The sequence below is a fragment of the Saccostrea cucullata genome, unplaced genomic scaffold (assembly GCF_032062105.1).
Source record: "Saccostrea cucullata isolate Sc308-1 unplaced genomic scaffold, CSIRO_AGI_Scuc_v1 ctg2806, whole genome shotgun sequence".
Taxonomy (NCBI): domain Eukaryota; kingdom Metazoa; phylum Mollusca; class Bivalvia; order Ostreida; family Ostreidae; genus Saccostrea; species Saccostrea cuccullata.
In genome coordinates this window covers 6269-23494 of record NW_026920864.1, presented here as the reverse complement: position 1 = coordinate 23494, position 17226 = coordinate 6269, and the positions used below count along the sequence as shown (strand labels likewise).

The window sequence follows — 17226 nt, the reverse complement described above, 5'->3', positions numbered from 1 at the left end:
TGTATGAGTTACTCGGATAAACTGTGTCGGTGAGTGTGACATTCTGATTTAGTCGAATTTGTGCAAGTAACTGTTCGGATTGTGTACCGAATTTGTTCTGTGTACCGGTCCACGTGCTTTCACAGTAATGGCAGGGAAAATAGGCCGATTGGAACCATTTGATAGTGCAGTTGAATCATGGGATTCATATCATGAACGCCTTGAACAATATTTTATTTGTAATGAAGTTAAATCAGAGAAGAAAGTACCCGTTTTACTTACACTGATTGGTGGAAACACTTATTCACTGCTGCGAGGGCTCACGAGACCCAAGAAACCTTCAGAAGTATCGTATGGCGACCTAGTAGCGACATTACGAAAGCATCTGTGTCCAAAACCTCTTGTCATAGCTGAACGTTTTCGCTTTCATAAGAGGGAGCAAGCAGAAGGTAAGACTATTCTTGATTATGTAGCTGCACTGAGGAAGTTAACTGAACATTGTTTATTCTGGATGATATGTTACGAGACAGACTTGTTTATGGCTTACGCAATGAGCATATACAAAAGAAACTTTTATCCGAGGCTGAACTAACCTTTACGTCCGCTACAGATATAGCTGTTGCTATGGAGACAGCAGCCAGGGATGCTACAGAACTACAGTCTAAGCACAGTCCTAGTGCAAGTGTACATAAACTACATACTAAAAAGAAGTCTCACGGATATGGTGGAACATCAGGGAAATATACGCCCAAGGGAGGAAAATCATGTTTCCGGTGCAATGGTGACCACAACCCACAAAGTTGTTATTACAGAGACAAGGAGTGTTTCAAGTGTCACAAGAAGGGTCACTCTAAACATGCATGTCGCAGCCAGAAGAAAAAATAAGATGAGTGTTCACATGATAAATCAAAATGACAGTTCAGATAGTGATGAGATCTACATCAAGACTTTAGAGATGGATATTAACTCCATGAGAAGATCAGATGATGTGATAAGGATCACACCCATAGTAAACAGTGTTAGTCTGGAAATGGAATTGGATACAGGAGCTGCAGTATCTGTTATTCCCGAGAAAATATTCAAGGAGAAATTTCCAAACGTCAAGATGAATCCCAGTGACATTCTGTTAAAGACTTACACAGGAGAAAGAATAAAACCTGCGGGTGTCGCAGAAGTCAGTGTGAGATACCAGGACCAACGCAAGGACCTTAATCTGTATGTTGTGAAGGAAGCTGGAGTTACACTGTTTGGTCGAGATTGGCTGAGACAGATTACACTGAACTGGCAAGAAATAAAAGCGCTTGCAACATGCAAAGCAGAGAAAAATCTCAAAACTGTGTTAGATAAACATTCGAGTGTATTCAATGATGATTGGGGAACCTTAAAAGGAATCAAGGCCAAGTTGACAGTTAAACCTGATGCAAAACCCAAGTTCGTCAAGCCAGACAGGTACCTTATGCACTTAAACCTAAAGTTGAGGTAGAACTAGAGAAGTTGGTGAAAGATGGTGTACTGGAGAAGTGCAACTTTAGTGAATGGGCTACGCCGATTGTACCAGTCAGTAAGAAGGATGGTTCAGTTCGTGTGTGCGGAGATTTCAAAGTGACTCTTAACCCAGTATTAGAAGTTGACCAGTACCCTCTTCCAAGAATTGAAGATATATTTGCTGCTCTGTCTGGAGGACAACAATTCTCAGTAGTGGATTTAAAACATGCTTACCTACAGATGGAGGTAGAAGAAGATTCCCGTCCCTTACTTACGATAAACACAGAGAAAGGCTTATATCGTTACAATCGCCTAGTGTATGGTGTTGCGTCTGCGCCAGCAATTTGGCAGCGTTCGATGGATATGGTGCTTCAAGGACTTCCTGGAGTGAAGTGTATCATCGACGATATGATCATCACGGGCAAAGATGAAGCAGAGCATTTACGAAATTTAGATGCTGTGCTTGGCAGATTGGCAGAATATGGACTCAGAGTAAATTTGGACAAGTGCCAATTTTTCAAGGATAAAGTATCTTTCTGTAGGCATGAAATTGACCGTCATGGTTTACAAAAGACACAGAAGAAGATAGAAGCTATTGTAAATGCACCACAACCTACTAATGTGTCCGAGCTTCGTTCCTTCTTAAGGATTGTGAACTACTATGCACGTTTCATTCCCAATTTATCTACAGTGCTTCACCCACTGTACAACTTACTGGAAAAGGACCGCAAGTGGTGTTGGACAAAAGACTGTGAGGAGGCTTTCAAGACAGTTAAAAAGCTCATAACATCAGATGAAGTACTTACCCATTATGATCCAAACTTACCCCCCTTATGTCTTGCGACAGACGCCTCTCCTTATGGCCTTGAAGCTGTTTTGAGTCACATTATGCCCAATGGTGAAGAGAGACCAATTGCTTATGCGTCACGTTCACTCAGCACATCTGAGAAAAACTACTCACAGATAGAGAAGGAAGCTCTAGGAATTATCTGGGGAGTAAAACGTTTCAACACTTATGTTTATGGAAGAAGTTTTCATCTCATTACAGACCACGAACCACTAATCTCTATATTTGGTCCAAAGAAGTGGATCGCAAACACAACAGCAGCTAGGTTGCAGAGGTACGCACTGTTCCTGGCTGGCTACAGCTATGATATAATCTACAGAAATACAAAGAAACATGGAAATGCTGACAGCTTGTCCCGCTTACCTGTCACGTGTGAGGGTAACAGATCAGTGGACAAAGAAGAGGAAACGGAAGTGGAAATGTTGCATGTCAGTCAACTGGAACATCTACCTATCAAACCTGAAGCAATCCAGCGTGAAACAAGGCATGATTACCTCTTGTCGAAAGTTTACGATAATGTGTCCAGAGGTTGGTCTGCAAATTCAGAATCGAAGGAGATGGATCCATACTTTACGCGCCGTAGTGAACTTACTATTCACCAGAACTGTCTATTATGGTGAATACGTGTTGTGATTCCGCCGTCACTGCGAAGTCAAGTTTTGGATGAGCTACATCAAGGTCACATTGGTGTTGTTAAAATGAAAACCTTAGCAAGAAGTCATGCTTGGTGGCCAGGGATAGATCGGGATATAGAACTTTTGACAAAGAGCTGTGCTGGATGTCAGGCAGTAAAGCATGCACCACCAGCCGCACCTATTCACCCCTGGAAATGGCCGTCTAGACCATGGGAAAGGATCCATATCGATTTTGCGGGTCCGTTTCTCAATTCAATGTTCTTAATTATTGTTGACGCTTACTCTAAGTGGCCAGAGGTGATACCTATGAAAACTACCACATCTTCCCAGACCATAGATGTATTACGTACCGTTTTTGCACGTAATGGCTTACCATCACAAATTGTAAGTGACAATGGACCTCAATTCACATCAGAAGAGTTTGCGAATTTTACTAGAGGAAACGGTATAAAACACATAACCTCAGCACCCTATCACCCCAGTACTAACGGTTTAGCAGAAAGATTTGTGCAGTCATTCAAGATGAGTCTCAAGTCGAGTAAAAAGGAAAGTGGTAGCATGGTGAAGAAACTCAGCAATTTTCCTATGGCTTACCGTAATGCTCCACAGTGCACAACAAATGAAAGTCCAGCAAAACTATTCATGGGCAGAAACTTACCATCTCGTTTAGATCTTATGAAACCAGATGTCAGGAGGAAAGTAGAGGAGAAACAGTGTGAAGTGCGCGAAAGAAGAAAAAGTGTGTTACGTAAATTCGAACCAGGAGATTCTGTTGCTGTTCGTGACTACCGAAAGGATCATTCTCAGTGGACTTCCGGAACTGTGACAGCTCAGACTGGACCTGTATCATATTCTGTAGAAGTAACACCAGGAGTCACATGGAGACGACACGCTGATCAGTTGCGTTCTTCAAATGTGCCATTTCAGGAGGACTTACATATTCAACCTAGCAACAATAACACAGCTGTGAGTCAACAACCAGTAAAGTCAAACATCGCGAAACAGAGCTCGCCCGCGTCCAATGCAGAACCACGTCCTTCGCATCCATCCAATGACGACCGTGCCATGCCATCTACTCAAGCTGTCCCTGAACCAAGATATCCGAGTCGTGTCAGGAAACCGCCCAAACATCTTGCTGATTATGTTTGAAGTGAAATGTGATACTAGTGCAGACTGAGGCATAATAATCCTCATGGTATCACAAGGAAACAAAAGTTTTGTACATATGTTGCTATTAATGCTTTGTTCTTAAATGTATAGTTTACATTTGTATGTAATATGTTTCCGCGAATTACATTATGTACCAGCAAGGCACAGAAATTAATGTAAAGGGGTAAATCTTACTTCAAAACTTAAGAGGGAGGAATGTTGTGTCCATGTATTCCGGAACTTTGTTATGTGTATGTTATTGGTTCTCACTGTTACATGTTAATTCAATTAAAAAGTAGTTTCTGCGATACACACGTGTTTTCTTCATTACTGGTCAAGTGTGTTCCAATACACAACAGACGTGACAACCAGATTTCAACCTGTTAAGCTTTGTCGCAGTTCTATAAATCTTGCATTTCTTCAGATCTTTTTTCTATTTTAAAATTGGATTTCTATATCAAGACATGTTACTTTTCTACTATAATGTCTTTTGTATTAATTCGGATATCATTGAAATCTTAAAAAATAAAAAAAAAGTCTATGCAGTTAATCGATAAGGTATGGAAGCTTTGCAAAACCATATAGGCGCAACGCAACGTCCATGTGATATGGGTGTATTGAAGTATCGATGGAGTATCGAAGGAGTTAATCATTCAAAATGTTACTCCCTCCATTCTTATGAAGCTACAATCATTTGAAAACTTGTTCTTTGTATGTGTAGAGAATTCCCAGCAGCATCTTTGACATTTTAATCTCTTTTTAGACATGTTCCTGTCTGCACAAATAATTTTTTCGTAGTGCAGTGCTCCGTGACGCTCAATGACGTTCCGATTTGGCCATAATAAAAATATTCCTAGATTCTCATCCCCGCCCGCCCCGATTTTATACCCCCGCCTCTATTTTTTTAAATTTCTGTTTTTCGTCGTCTTAATTCTGATCGGTATCGGTATTCATCTACCATTCTTCTTTCGTTTTAAATCCCGCGAAAGTCGACATGATTTTGACAGCTGAAAAGATGGTAATATTACTGAAATACAAGCGTATATACTTTAAACAAGGGTCATTGGTAAAAAAGATTAGCGATGATGTGAAGTAAGAGGTAATTGAACCTTTACTATGACTTTTATTCAGGTATTCTAGATATAATTACACCGATTGACCAGGTCAATAAAAAAATCTGCAAAATTGAAAAAATAAAAAATATAAAATAAAAGCCGCCCGCCCGCCTCCATTTTTAAAAAAAAAACTCGAATGAGAATCTAGCAATTTATTTATTCTGTGCTTTTACGCGTTGATCATTTATATTCGGCTATAATACAGTCATATACCATCCAATTTAGTTCAAAATTTCTCCCAGTGACGTTTCCTGTATGCTTTAGCGGCAGGAAAAATATCATTAATCCCTTTGCGCTAAAATTGTGCAATTTTTAATTTTAAATAAAGAGTCTTTGTGATATAAACTTGCCAAAATGTAGCATGCTCCGTGACGCAAATTTTTAATTTTTAATAATCACCAGAGAGAAACAAATTCTTGTATATTAATTGGAAAAATGGTTAAGATTTTATCTGGAAAGTTTGACTGGTTTCGTGGAAATAGCGCGCTCACAATAGAACTTGTCCGCGAACTTTTCTAACACCCCTCATATTTTCGCAATCAAGCCTTTTAAGATCTTTTGATAACAGACAGAGAGACTTTAAGGATCGCGGCGAGAAATATTCGCGATGACGAGGCTCTCGCGAACCTCGCAGAAATTTCTCGCACGCGAATGAAAGTTGGTTTACAGTTTAAATTCGCTTTCAGTGGTGAAATGAGTTTTTTCCCACTATAAGCTTTACTTTATCTACAAGAAATTTATATTTGCGTACTCTAACAGATTGAAGGGAGACAACTGGGGGTTTATTGTGAGAAAACTAAGTAAGAAAAAATCTAAAGTTTAATAACAGATGTAACGTTTCTTGATAGATTGATTGTATTCTGTTTAACGTCCCTCTCCAGAATATTTCACTGATATATGGAGACGTCACCATTGCCGGTGAAGGGCTGCCAATTTAGGCCTATGCTCGGCACTTACGGCCTTTCAGCAGGGAGGGATCTTTATCGTGCCACACCTGCTGTGACACGGGGCCTCGGTTTATAGATTCAATGCACAAATACACAAGTTTGGGGGGCAATCTACCTCCCAGGAATTTTCAAAGGATCGTCCTAAAATACATGGTACATTAACTGTAGTATTGATTGATTGATTGTGTATTGTTTAACGCCCCTCTCGAGAATTTTTCACTCATATGGAGACGTCACCACTTGCCGGCGGAGAGCTGCAATTTTGTCCTATATTCGGCACTTAAGGCCATTGAACAGGGAGGGATCTTTTTCATGCCAGCATCTACTGCAACACAGGACATCAGTTTATACGGTCTCATCCGAAGAACCGGTCTCCACGTCCCAACGCATTTACATGTAGTGAAGGGAAATACTGGACAGTGTCATTTATGTGCAAATTTTACAAATATTACAATAACCTTTTTGCTCAGGTTATAATATATGATGAGTATTACCATATTGTAAATAATATCTTAGAAACTGAAAATTTTACGATCTTGTTTCCACAGGAAACATTTCAAAATTAACGAATGTTCCTGTTTTATAGCATACTACAAAATATGACAGATTCAAATGATTCACATAAACAATAATGAAAATCATCGGGAGATTTGCTAATTTCTATGTTTTACTTTTAAAGAGCATATATTCACATATAATACTTTTTCTTTTAAGAGCTTCAGTTTACCCTAGCATCGAAACACTATTACGACGTCAATCTACCTGTCTTCTAAAAACCGATTTAAAAAACAAATTTATAAAATTGTCATTAGATTTTTCAAATTGTACATGTTATTTCTCAGTGTTGTTAAAATTTATAAATAAAGTGAAAAAAAAGTTGATTTTAAACAGTACATACGCTTAGTTTTCTATGAAAGAACACTTTCATCACCCAATCATTGACAATACTGAATACTTACTAGGACTATTCCCAGTTCTGTAGTAGATGTGGATATGACTGATACTAAACAAACCCTGCAGATCCACTCTCCATGTTGCTGTTCGTTTTCCATCTGCTGATATTGTGCACTGGTATCCCAATGCTGAGCGGTCGGTATATTTCCCATCTACAGCCTTTGCTGCTCCCCATACTAAAGAATGATGGGGATAATCGTTTTCTTGCCAGGCTGGTTTCCGTAGTGCAAGATTAACTTTTGATCAAAGGATGAATAATTAATAAACATAAACTTTTTTATGGAATTTAACATTCGGGATATGAGAATGTTTAAAAAAGTCAGTCATCAAAGGGCTTTTTTCCCGAATAAATAAAAGTAATTTTAAAATAAAGTTTTCGATTAAAATGAATACACTTACAATAACTACAGTGTGGGCCTTTAAATCCTTCTATACAACCATTCAGACAATTTCCAGTATTGGCGTCACACTGCTGTCCCTGACAGTTCCGTGGACAGGTTTTGGTACAATTCTCTCCATAATATCCAGTAACAGGGCAGCCTTTTTAAAAAGCGAGGTTAATCAATCAATATACCTTGTGTATTGTCCAAAATACAAAATTACAAATTGTAAAATAGAGCCAGGCAGTGTAAAAGATAAGTCTGTAGTGTATACTGAAACACTGTGTGTTATAAAACAGAACTTACCAAATACTTTCACTTCGCACAATTCATTGTATGCATACTGAGAATAGTAGGAAGGATAGTGAAAGCCTTGGATTCGCTGGTTGAAGTAAATGACAAATCTTCCATACACAGAACAATTGATTCTCTGGTCTTCCGATGGCGTACCGTTCACATTTTGCAATTCGTGGAAACATCTCTTTCCGTTCTCCTTCGATGTAGTATTGGAGACGTAGAGGTAAAAGCCGGCAAAACGATCATAAAACGCACCGGGACCTGAAAAGGTACAATCTACAGATCAGCGATTAATGACATGGAAGTTATAAAATATATGGATATTGAATTAAAGAATATGCTAACTTTAAGATACAACAATTGTATGAGGTGTGAGGTAAATCTAATGCTAGTATTCTTTCCAAGAAACACAAAGTATATTGTGTTTGAAACACCGTTTTTTGTAAATAGTTAATCGATAATTTCAAAAATATTTCATTCAGAGCTTTTTAACTTATTTTAATCTGAGACATAATTAATACATGTAGAAAATACATTTACTGATTACATTCAAGTTTTTTTTAAAAAAAAGAAAATAACAACTCATGAAGTATTTCAGATTTCTTAATAATTTTTTTGAAATATTCATTCATGGATGTAAATATTTTGGGAACATACTCTTTGTCATGTTTTCAATATCATCTTTTACTTGTAATATGTAAATTGAATATATGATTGAAAAGCTACTTACATTATTTAGACACTATGTAAGCAAAGTAATTTTTTCCCAAAAGGTAACTGATCTCATAGTAATAGATGGTACAAAGACGAATTGAAAAGGAAATTATAATTCAAAAAGAATTATAGGCGCTTAGCCATTTCCATCACTGCAATTCTTCTGTTTCTATTGAATTTTTTTACGGTGTACATACTACGAACATTATCAGTCCTGTAACAGATGTCGATATAACTAATGCTGACAATTCTCCCAAGATCTACCCTCCATTCGGCTATCTGTTGTCCATCTGCTGATATCGTACACTGGTTTCCACCTGCAGCACGGTTAGAATATTGTCCATCCACTGCCTTCCATGCTCCCCATTCTGTTTCCTTACCGGACCAGTTGTGCGCCTGCCATGCTGGTTTATTTAAAGCTAAATTTTCTTGAAAAAAAAATGTAAAATTAAAATAAATCTGAACCGTTAAGGTTACAAAAAAGCGTCATGGTTAAATTTATGAAGAAATTTTCTATTCTGAGGTCGGTAACACTGGTATTTTGCAAAGATAATTTCCTTAAAGTTATTTCCTTCTCAGTGAGAAAGTACCCTAGATAAAAAGGCGATTCAATGAAATTGACTAATAGAATCGGTTATCTCCCATTGTTTTCCTCTTACCAATCGCAAAAGTATATGCCATACATGAGAAAAACAGGGCAATTCTGAACATCCTCATGGCACCAAAATACTCTACATGTATATTGACAACAAATGCCTGCAAAATAAAACACATACATCATTCTTTAAAATTGCGACGGTTTAGATAATATATTATTAAAGCAAATTCATTTGTAGGTACAGACTTTTCATGCTTTTTAGCTTTGGGAGAGAAATATACCATTTCTGTAGTTCAGGAGCAACCGATTTTTCTATTCATTCCTTAAAAATAAATAACTCAACGTGTGAATTGTTCTACAGGTTTATCATATGAATTTCAGTGGATCAATTCATATTAAATTTGATTGTGGATGATTTTTAGGTCATATTTTAAATCTATTCTTCAAGCGCACAAATGTTATGTATCTCATCTATTTCTGTATTATAATTATTACTTTTCATTACTTTGAATGCAAACCCTGAACTATTATTAATGAAGAAATTTCTTCGACAGGCCGAATCCAAAATATTTTCATGTTTGATTTTATGAAAAGATGACGTGTGAAAATTTCATTTGTCATTTGTGGTATATTTGATGTTAATGAGATCTTCAAAACAATATCCACGCAGTGCAGCGATCAGGAATATGAAATTATGCTAGCTTATGAGGGCACTATCTTTGTAATAAGCAGGATAATGTGACCCCTTACGATTTGATAATGAAATACTGTAGACGTACTTTTTTTCCACGGGGTCATAATTCCACGGAATGTCAATTTCTGTTTAATCCAGTTTTAGAAAATTACGCAGATTTCCTAGTAGACTGTCACTTTATATGCCTTATATTTAAAGTATGCTTGGACAAATTTCCGCGAAAAAGTTGTGACCGCGTAAATAGCATAAATTAATACAACGGGGAAAAAGTACTTCTACAGTATGCCAAACCCTCTATTCTAAAAAAGGAGGGACACGCTTCTTCATGTGTGATCTTTCAAATTGAGCTGTATATTTTTATCTCACCTTAGATGAAAGCTGAAGTGAGCTTTCCCGATTATACCTTCGTAGTTGCCGTCCGTCTGTAAACTGTTCGCATTTTCAACTTCTTCTCAATATCCATTGGGCCAGAAAAGCTGGAATAAAAGTGGAAGCATCTGGGGTGGTGAAGATTTTAAATTATTAAAATCATGACCCCCAGGTCGGGGAGACAAAACCAAGAAAAAGAAAGTATGTATTTCAACAAGAGAACTACTCTGCAATGTCGCTGAGAGGTTAATTCATTATATGAAATAATACAATAACCAAACGTTCTCTCAAGAAATTGACTTCATAATTGGTTAAAATTCGAAGAGGACATACTGCTTTTTGTTACATTGATATGCCTTCAGGAACATGTGATGTGATAAAGTTCTTAATATTTGTTATAAATCCGCACTTAGATTTCAATTCAGTTAAATTTGTGGATAGAAATGCTTATGTAATAGTAAACAGAAATGTTTTGGATTTTACCTTATAATGCAGTTACATCAATGATAGAAGTCACACACAGATATCCCGATAACTTTGTTTAAGTAGAGACGAGGAAGTATAGATAAAAAAAATAGGGAGATATCATATCTCTGTGTGTGTTTAACAAATAATGCAAGGTGTGCAATGAAGATTTTTAAAATTAATATTATCAGTATGTGACCTCCATTTATCAACAAAATTATCAATCTTTCGTATTAAGGAAAAATATAACACAAAGATATATTTACAAGACGTTTTCATATTTTACAAATAGCATTAAAAAAGAGAAATAAGTGTACAAAGTAAAAATTAATATTACAGTCCTAGACTTTAATAAATAATAAAAATCAAATAACAACTAATGGAAATATGTTTCTGAAAATATTATTCGCAGGTAAAAACGCATTTTATACTTTTCGAAAAATTGATACATTTTATTAAACTATTCAGAACTAGTTTATTAAAATCCAGCAGAGAGAAGCATTGAAGTAAAAATTTCAAAAGACCTTCAATATATGATTAAATTATGATTTATCATTGTTTATGTTATATACTTTTTCATTTTTTTTTCATATTTCGATTTATCATACCGTATAAGTGGTAAATTTAGCGAGTCGCAAAGTTAGTTATTAGTCCTTAAAACTGGTATTTTATTTTCAATGAGATGTTATTTTAGCGATTTTAAAATGCTCTCGTAAGAACTTAATATAAATAAAACGCAATTAATGTTTAGCGATATTCAAATTTAGCAATCTCATAATCCTCGCTAATGCCGAAAATAAATCCTCGCTAGAAATTCTGCTTATACGGTATTCTCTTGTACCCAACATTGAAATATTTTAATCGAGTCTCCTGGATTGTGCCAATTACAGTAAAACTTGATATTTTTAACAAAGTTTCCGATTTTGCGTTGTCATTGCAGGTATATTTTATAGGACTGTTCTTGCAATTTAATATTCTACAGGAAAATTATATTTACCCTTTTCCTGAAATAAAGCCAGAAATTAGTTTATTGCTATTCATCAAGACGTAACAATACTATTTTCTATTTTTTTTAAACTTCTTGATCAAACACACTTTTAATTTTTAACATTATTTATTAAACGATGAATTAAACAACACAAATATAGCTACATGGGATCATCAGAAGATAAAATTTCAACGTGCTATTCCATATTATTTAATATGTAGACTATTATAATTATAAACTTCTGTTTCACTTACATAAATTAACATACAGTAAATGCTTTATCAATTGACGTTCAACACAGCTTCTTTCAAAATACGATAAGAATCAATTTGTTTTAAATAAGAAGAACAAAAAATATAAAGTTATATATTTTTCGCAGTTATTCTAAAAACATTATAATCGATTTGACACTGTAAAATGACAGCTTAATTTATTTTTGCATCCTGTAAGTTCAATGAACGAAAGTCAACAAAATGAAGATTTAAAGACGTTTTATCATGAATAGAATTTCACATTTATCAACTGGCTTTTATTGCATCGTTATTTGATATAAATAAGTTTACGTTACTTGTATTTCCTAAAATGTTAGCTAATATTTCTGCAAGAAATAAAAATAAATTGCAAGGCTGAAATAGAATATTCTTATCCTTGTCTTATTCCTCTAGACATAGAACAAGTTTTGAAATCACTTTATTTTAAGTACCCTTACTTTATCCTACAGAAAGAAACAATATCAGTCATCAGTCATCCAAGATTAGAAAATGTATATTACAAAGCAATGATACCTTGGCAAAATTCACCAAAGTTAACAAAGGAAACTATATTTAAAGTGTACTACACGTAAACTTTATCAATTCTTCTCTTCACGGTCAGCACAGATGTGAAGATCCTCGTAAGTGTCAGATTTGTTCAGGGTACCAAGTTCTGTATAAGGTGAGGTAGTCCTGTGAACAGTTTCGTATAAAATAATATAATGAAATGGTTTTAAATAAGAAGGATAATTAGAAATGAAGTAAAGATAAAAAATATGTTATTGCATACTTATCTCTCTCGATATTTTGATCTGAAATAATAACGAAAAACTGATCTCAATTTACATCTTTTGTGCAAAAACCAGAATTTATTAAGAAGAAATGTGGCCTTTGATAGTCTATCGGTCTGCTGTCTGTTTATATCAGTTCTTGATTATTTCAGACAGTGTTGCCCCAGTTTCTTAAAAATTAAAAAAAAAACGTTTGTTTTCCTACTTGTTAGTTGGCAACACAGCCTAGTTAAATCCCTTATAACATTCTAGAATATCGATTAAATTCAAGATAACCGCTACATTGCGAATTCTGCATCTTTAAATTGATTTTTCAGGAAGCCGACTTTCAACACTTCTAACATATGTGATTTTACTTCCGCTTTGGGTGATCGGTAAAAACAGAGTAATTTTCATTTTCCGTTGAAAATAAATTACACATTCAATAACAAAGTATAAAACTATAAAAAAAATATTCTCTTATAAACATTGAGTATATTTTACCTGCAAGGTGTACAGCTGACAGTTCGTTTAAATTAATTTTTTGTCCGACTCGTCTGCTTTCCTTAGCTTTATCTGTAAATATATGAATAAATTATCCTCAGAGCATTTTATTATGAATTAAAATATTATATTCTATTGACTGAACTCCAGGGCAACATGCGTTTTGTCGAACCCAACAACCTATTAACTGTTTGTGGAGTCAATAGACAAACAGCTCTTTTATACACGTACATCTACATCGTTCCTCTAATTAATAAAAGGATTAATTATCTAACAAATAATTATGGACAGTTATAAACATTGTATACCCATAATGTTGTTTTTATTCTGCTTGTAATATAATCTGAAGACACATCACTCATAAAGACCTGATGAATGAAAAAAAAAATATACTCACTCCCATTCCGCCTCCAGATGAGAAAGTTCAAGACACTTCCGATGAATACAATGAAAAGAGAGACTACAACACATATTATGATAGTTGTGACATCAATGGTATGTGTGTCAGGCCTCTTCTATAAATTGAAAATGAAATATTTTAATCAGAGTTTTTAAGAAACTTTTACTACTTTTTAGTACCTGCGACTGTTTTCAATGATTGATTTTTAATAAAGAACTCAATGCCGCTGTTGTACCGTCATCAAAGAAAAATATTTTATTTGGCATGCATTTGCCCATTTCAACATAATAGGTGTATAAATATAACACGATTTTTTTAAAAAAAGGAATTTAACTCGAAAATGTCTGATGAAGAAAAAAAAGTTATCGTTAGACCAGTTTTCTGTATTTTGGTATATATTTTGTAACTCAATTTACAGCTCACCTGAAATGACGTCAAACAGACACCTGATTCATGATGACAAGTTTGACTAACACAATCTGTGCTACAGGTCTGGTTTTCTTATAATTAATAATATACATGTAAGGTGTAAATGATGAAAAAATACAAAAAATATATCTAAATAAATCTCTGTAATATTTATAGAGCAAGTATAGAGATGAATAAAGGTAATTAAGATCATCTTAATGTCATACCGATAGTATTTTGGACCACATTGCTCATAAAAGCACTTTGGTTATAGAAATCAATTTGGTGTAGAAAAAATTAATATATGCGGTTAAAACACATCCTTCACCAAAAAAGGGGTGGGGTGGGGTGATTTAAACAAACTCTACACTAGACTTATTATGGATACTTTTTTCATTGCATTGAAATACTTCGTTTTTTTACCCAGCATATTCCTAGGTAAATAGTAATCACAGTCATGTACTACTATGGAGGCTACATTATATATTTGAATAAAAAAAATAAAGTACATTTCCATTGAAAAAATCTACAAATATTTTTTACCCAACAAGATGATAAGTATATACATTGTTATTAACTTAAGTAAGTCAATGAAAGTTATCGCTTACTTTGAGTACAAAGCATCCCTTGGTATCCACATGAACATCCTTGTAAGCAAGAACCGTTTACATGGTGGCATTGTGTATCTTCAAGACAATTTCCACAGTTGTTACTGCAGTTTAACCCATACTTTCCTTCTTCACATTCTTAAACAGAGAATTTAAATTTTAAATCTAAACAGTGCATGGTCACCATGTAAAATTTTGCTTTCTATGTTTATATAAAAACTTTTATCTATTGGTGCCGCTTAACTTTTTCACAGTTTTTCAGGAATTCACAACATTTAAATTTCATAAGTTATTATAATACCATACTTACACCCTTCACTTACATAAAATTGAATATTAATGTCATATATTACTGTTATGTAAATATGCATATTTAAAAGCAGATCAAGGGAGTTTAACTAGTTAAATTTGACTCATTTTACTTGATAATAAAATATTGACACTTTTTTAACTATTGTTATAATAATGTACATAATACCCATTTAAATCGTAATTAGTTTTTTATTCAGTAGTTATAGAAAACGTAAATCTTTCATAATTTTATATCATTACAATATGTTACATGAACTTTTAAGTTAAGAATGAAAGTTCATCACACTTGTGGACATTCTTACATTTGCTTCCTCAACACTTGCTTACTTTTTATACAGAGAGATCCTTTATATCCAGAAGAACATCCATCTAAACATACGCCATTAAGGTGATGACATTGTAAGTTATCCAGACAATGACCGCATGTTTTACCACAAGTAGCTCCGTACATTCCACCGTCACATTCTTACAAAATTAATATTTCAATTATTTTAGGAACCTTGCGAACTCGAAAATGAAAAATTATTAATACATGTACGTATGCACATTTTAAAGTCCAAGAGGCATAAATTTGTCAAAAACTGCCTCGATCTCTACAAAAACAGATTTTGATCTAGATATATAAATGTTTTTGGTTTTTTTTAAAAATCTGTACACATTATTTCATTTCAAAAGGTGTAACTTTTGAAAAAAAAATGAACGAAATATACAAATAATTGGAAATTTTCTAAGTCAAAGGGGCATAACTATGTCCAAATGGCTCGATCATACCTAAAAAACTTGACCTAGATGTTCTTATGACAGATCTGTATACCCAAATTTGATTTCAGTATGTGCAACCACTGAGAAGAAAATGAAAAGACATGCAGTGTTTCAACCGACAGACAGCAACAAAGCAATATTACCCTCACTTCTATGAATATATGTTATATTCTGTCCCTCATTTTAAGTCATTAAAAGGAAAAGCTATAGAGATTGATTCTATGAGAAAATATTCTGGCATCATTATTATAAATTAATGTCCCATTTCCGTCGAATTTTTAAACACATTTCTTTCTAAAAAACTAAAATTGTGAAATTTAAAATGATTATATATATGTATATACTTTTTAAAAAAGAATGTTTATTACCGTCGGTGCAGCGAACGCCTTGATATCCAACTGAACATCCTTGTAAGCAAGTACCGTTTACATGTTGACATTGCCCATCATTCTGACAATGGCCACAGCTTTCATTGCAGTTAACACCAAACATTCCAACGTCACATTCTAGAGGAAATTAAGATAATAAAATATGATATATTTTGAAACATATTTATGTAAGACTCCAAAGTGCGATGGTGACGCCAAAGTGCGATGGTCTCGCCAAACCCCGATGGCTCGCTGTCTTTACGGACGCCAAAGTCCGTTGGTCACGCCAAAGTCCGATGGCTCGTTTCCTATGAGACACGCGACGCTAAAGTGCGATGTTCTGATACGCCAAAGTCCGATGGTGCGGAGGAACAACGCAGGTAGGTTAAGGTTACAACCAAATATTCTACTTGCCTATATAATATGACGTCAAAGTAAGCTATATGACGTGAAGTTTAGAGATAACAATTAAAAATCGATATCTAAGATTGATTTGAGGTCGTAAAAATGAATCAAAATATGCAGAGGCATAATATAAACGGAATATTGTCATTCCTGTGCCTCTGTAGTTATCACAGGGGTTACATACCAAACCCGTGACGTCATAACTGTTGATCATGCAGAAGCAGAGTGAAATTGAAACGTAATGTGAATTCATGTAAACAAACACAAGAAATCGGAGTTTAAAACCATTAAGAAAGAATATCATGTGTGATTCCTGTGGGAATAAAGCGTACGAATAATGTATGGTAATATAATTCTGCAATTTCTTCGTAAAATTAAAACAGGGAGAGTGTTTACTTGCCGATCAGCCTTTCCTCTATCGTTCGTAGCAAAAAAAAAATGCAAAAGTTTAACACTACGCCGCATACCTTGAAACTTAATTTTTGTTTCTATCTAAACTTCTTATTCTTTTGTTTTTGGAAAGTGCTGCTAGAAACGTATGGTTTACGGGAATTGATGCACTTTTTTCGATGTTATGAACAAAATGTAAAAATTTTGGGAAGGTTTCGACCGAAATTGTTGAATAATTATTTCTATAATAGGACAGTAGGATTCTAGCAGCACTTTTTATGGAACAGAGATGTTTTTACATAACTACTATTACAAATTGAAACTAAATATCCCCGGGGTAGTGTTAAACTTTTCACTTTTTCATTAAGGCATATTTTCTAATTATAGACGTCACGTGGTGACGTCGTGGTGAAGTGCTTCCTGTAGTATAAG

The 17226-nt window shown here is 34.6% G+C and overlaps 1 protein-coding gene and 2 long non-coding RNA genes across 3 annotated transcripts in view; all 3 read right to left on the bottom strand.

Annotated features, from left to right (window-relative positions):
• Positions 1-9219, bottom strand: part of LOC134258524 (multiple epidermal growth factor-like domains protein 10) — a 49853-nt gene extending 40634 nt beyond the window's left edge. The window contains exons 1-5 of the mRNA XM_062741086.1: positions 9162-9219; positions 8700-8930; positions 7798-8049; positions 7511-7651; positions 7117-7347 (exon numbers count right to left, since the gene is read on the bottom strand). Coding sequence (XP_062597070.1) covers positions 7117-7347; positions 7511-7651; positions 7798-8049; positions 8700-8930; positions 9162-9219 — 913 coding nt within the window. The remainder of the gene's footprint in view (positions 1-7116; positions 7348-7510; positions 7652-7797; positions 8050-8699; positions 8931-9161) is intronic.
• Positions 9220-9239: 20 nt separating this feature from the next.
• LOC134258530 (uncharacterized) lies at positions 9240-10709 on the bottom strand. The gene is made up of 3 exons (XR_009990169.1): positions 10647-10709; positions 10161-10270; positions 9240-9258 (listed from the first exon to the last, which is right to left on the bottom strand). It is a non-coding gene; the product is annotated as an uncharacterized LOC134258530 (long non-coding RNA).
• Positions 10710-12454: 1745 nt separating this feature from the next.
• LOC134258529 (uncharacterized) lies at positions 12455-13650 on the bottom strand. Its single transcript, XR_009990168.1, has 4 exons — positions 13539-13650; positions 13142-13213; positions 12658-12679; positions 12455-12560 (listed from the first exon to the last, which is right to left on the bottom strand). It is a non-coding gene; the product is annotated as an uncharacterized LOC134258529 (long non-coding RNA).
• Between the last annotated feature and the right edge of the window lie 3576 nt (positions 13651-17226).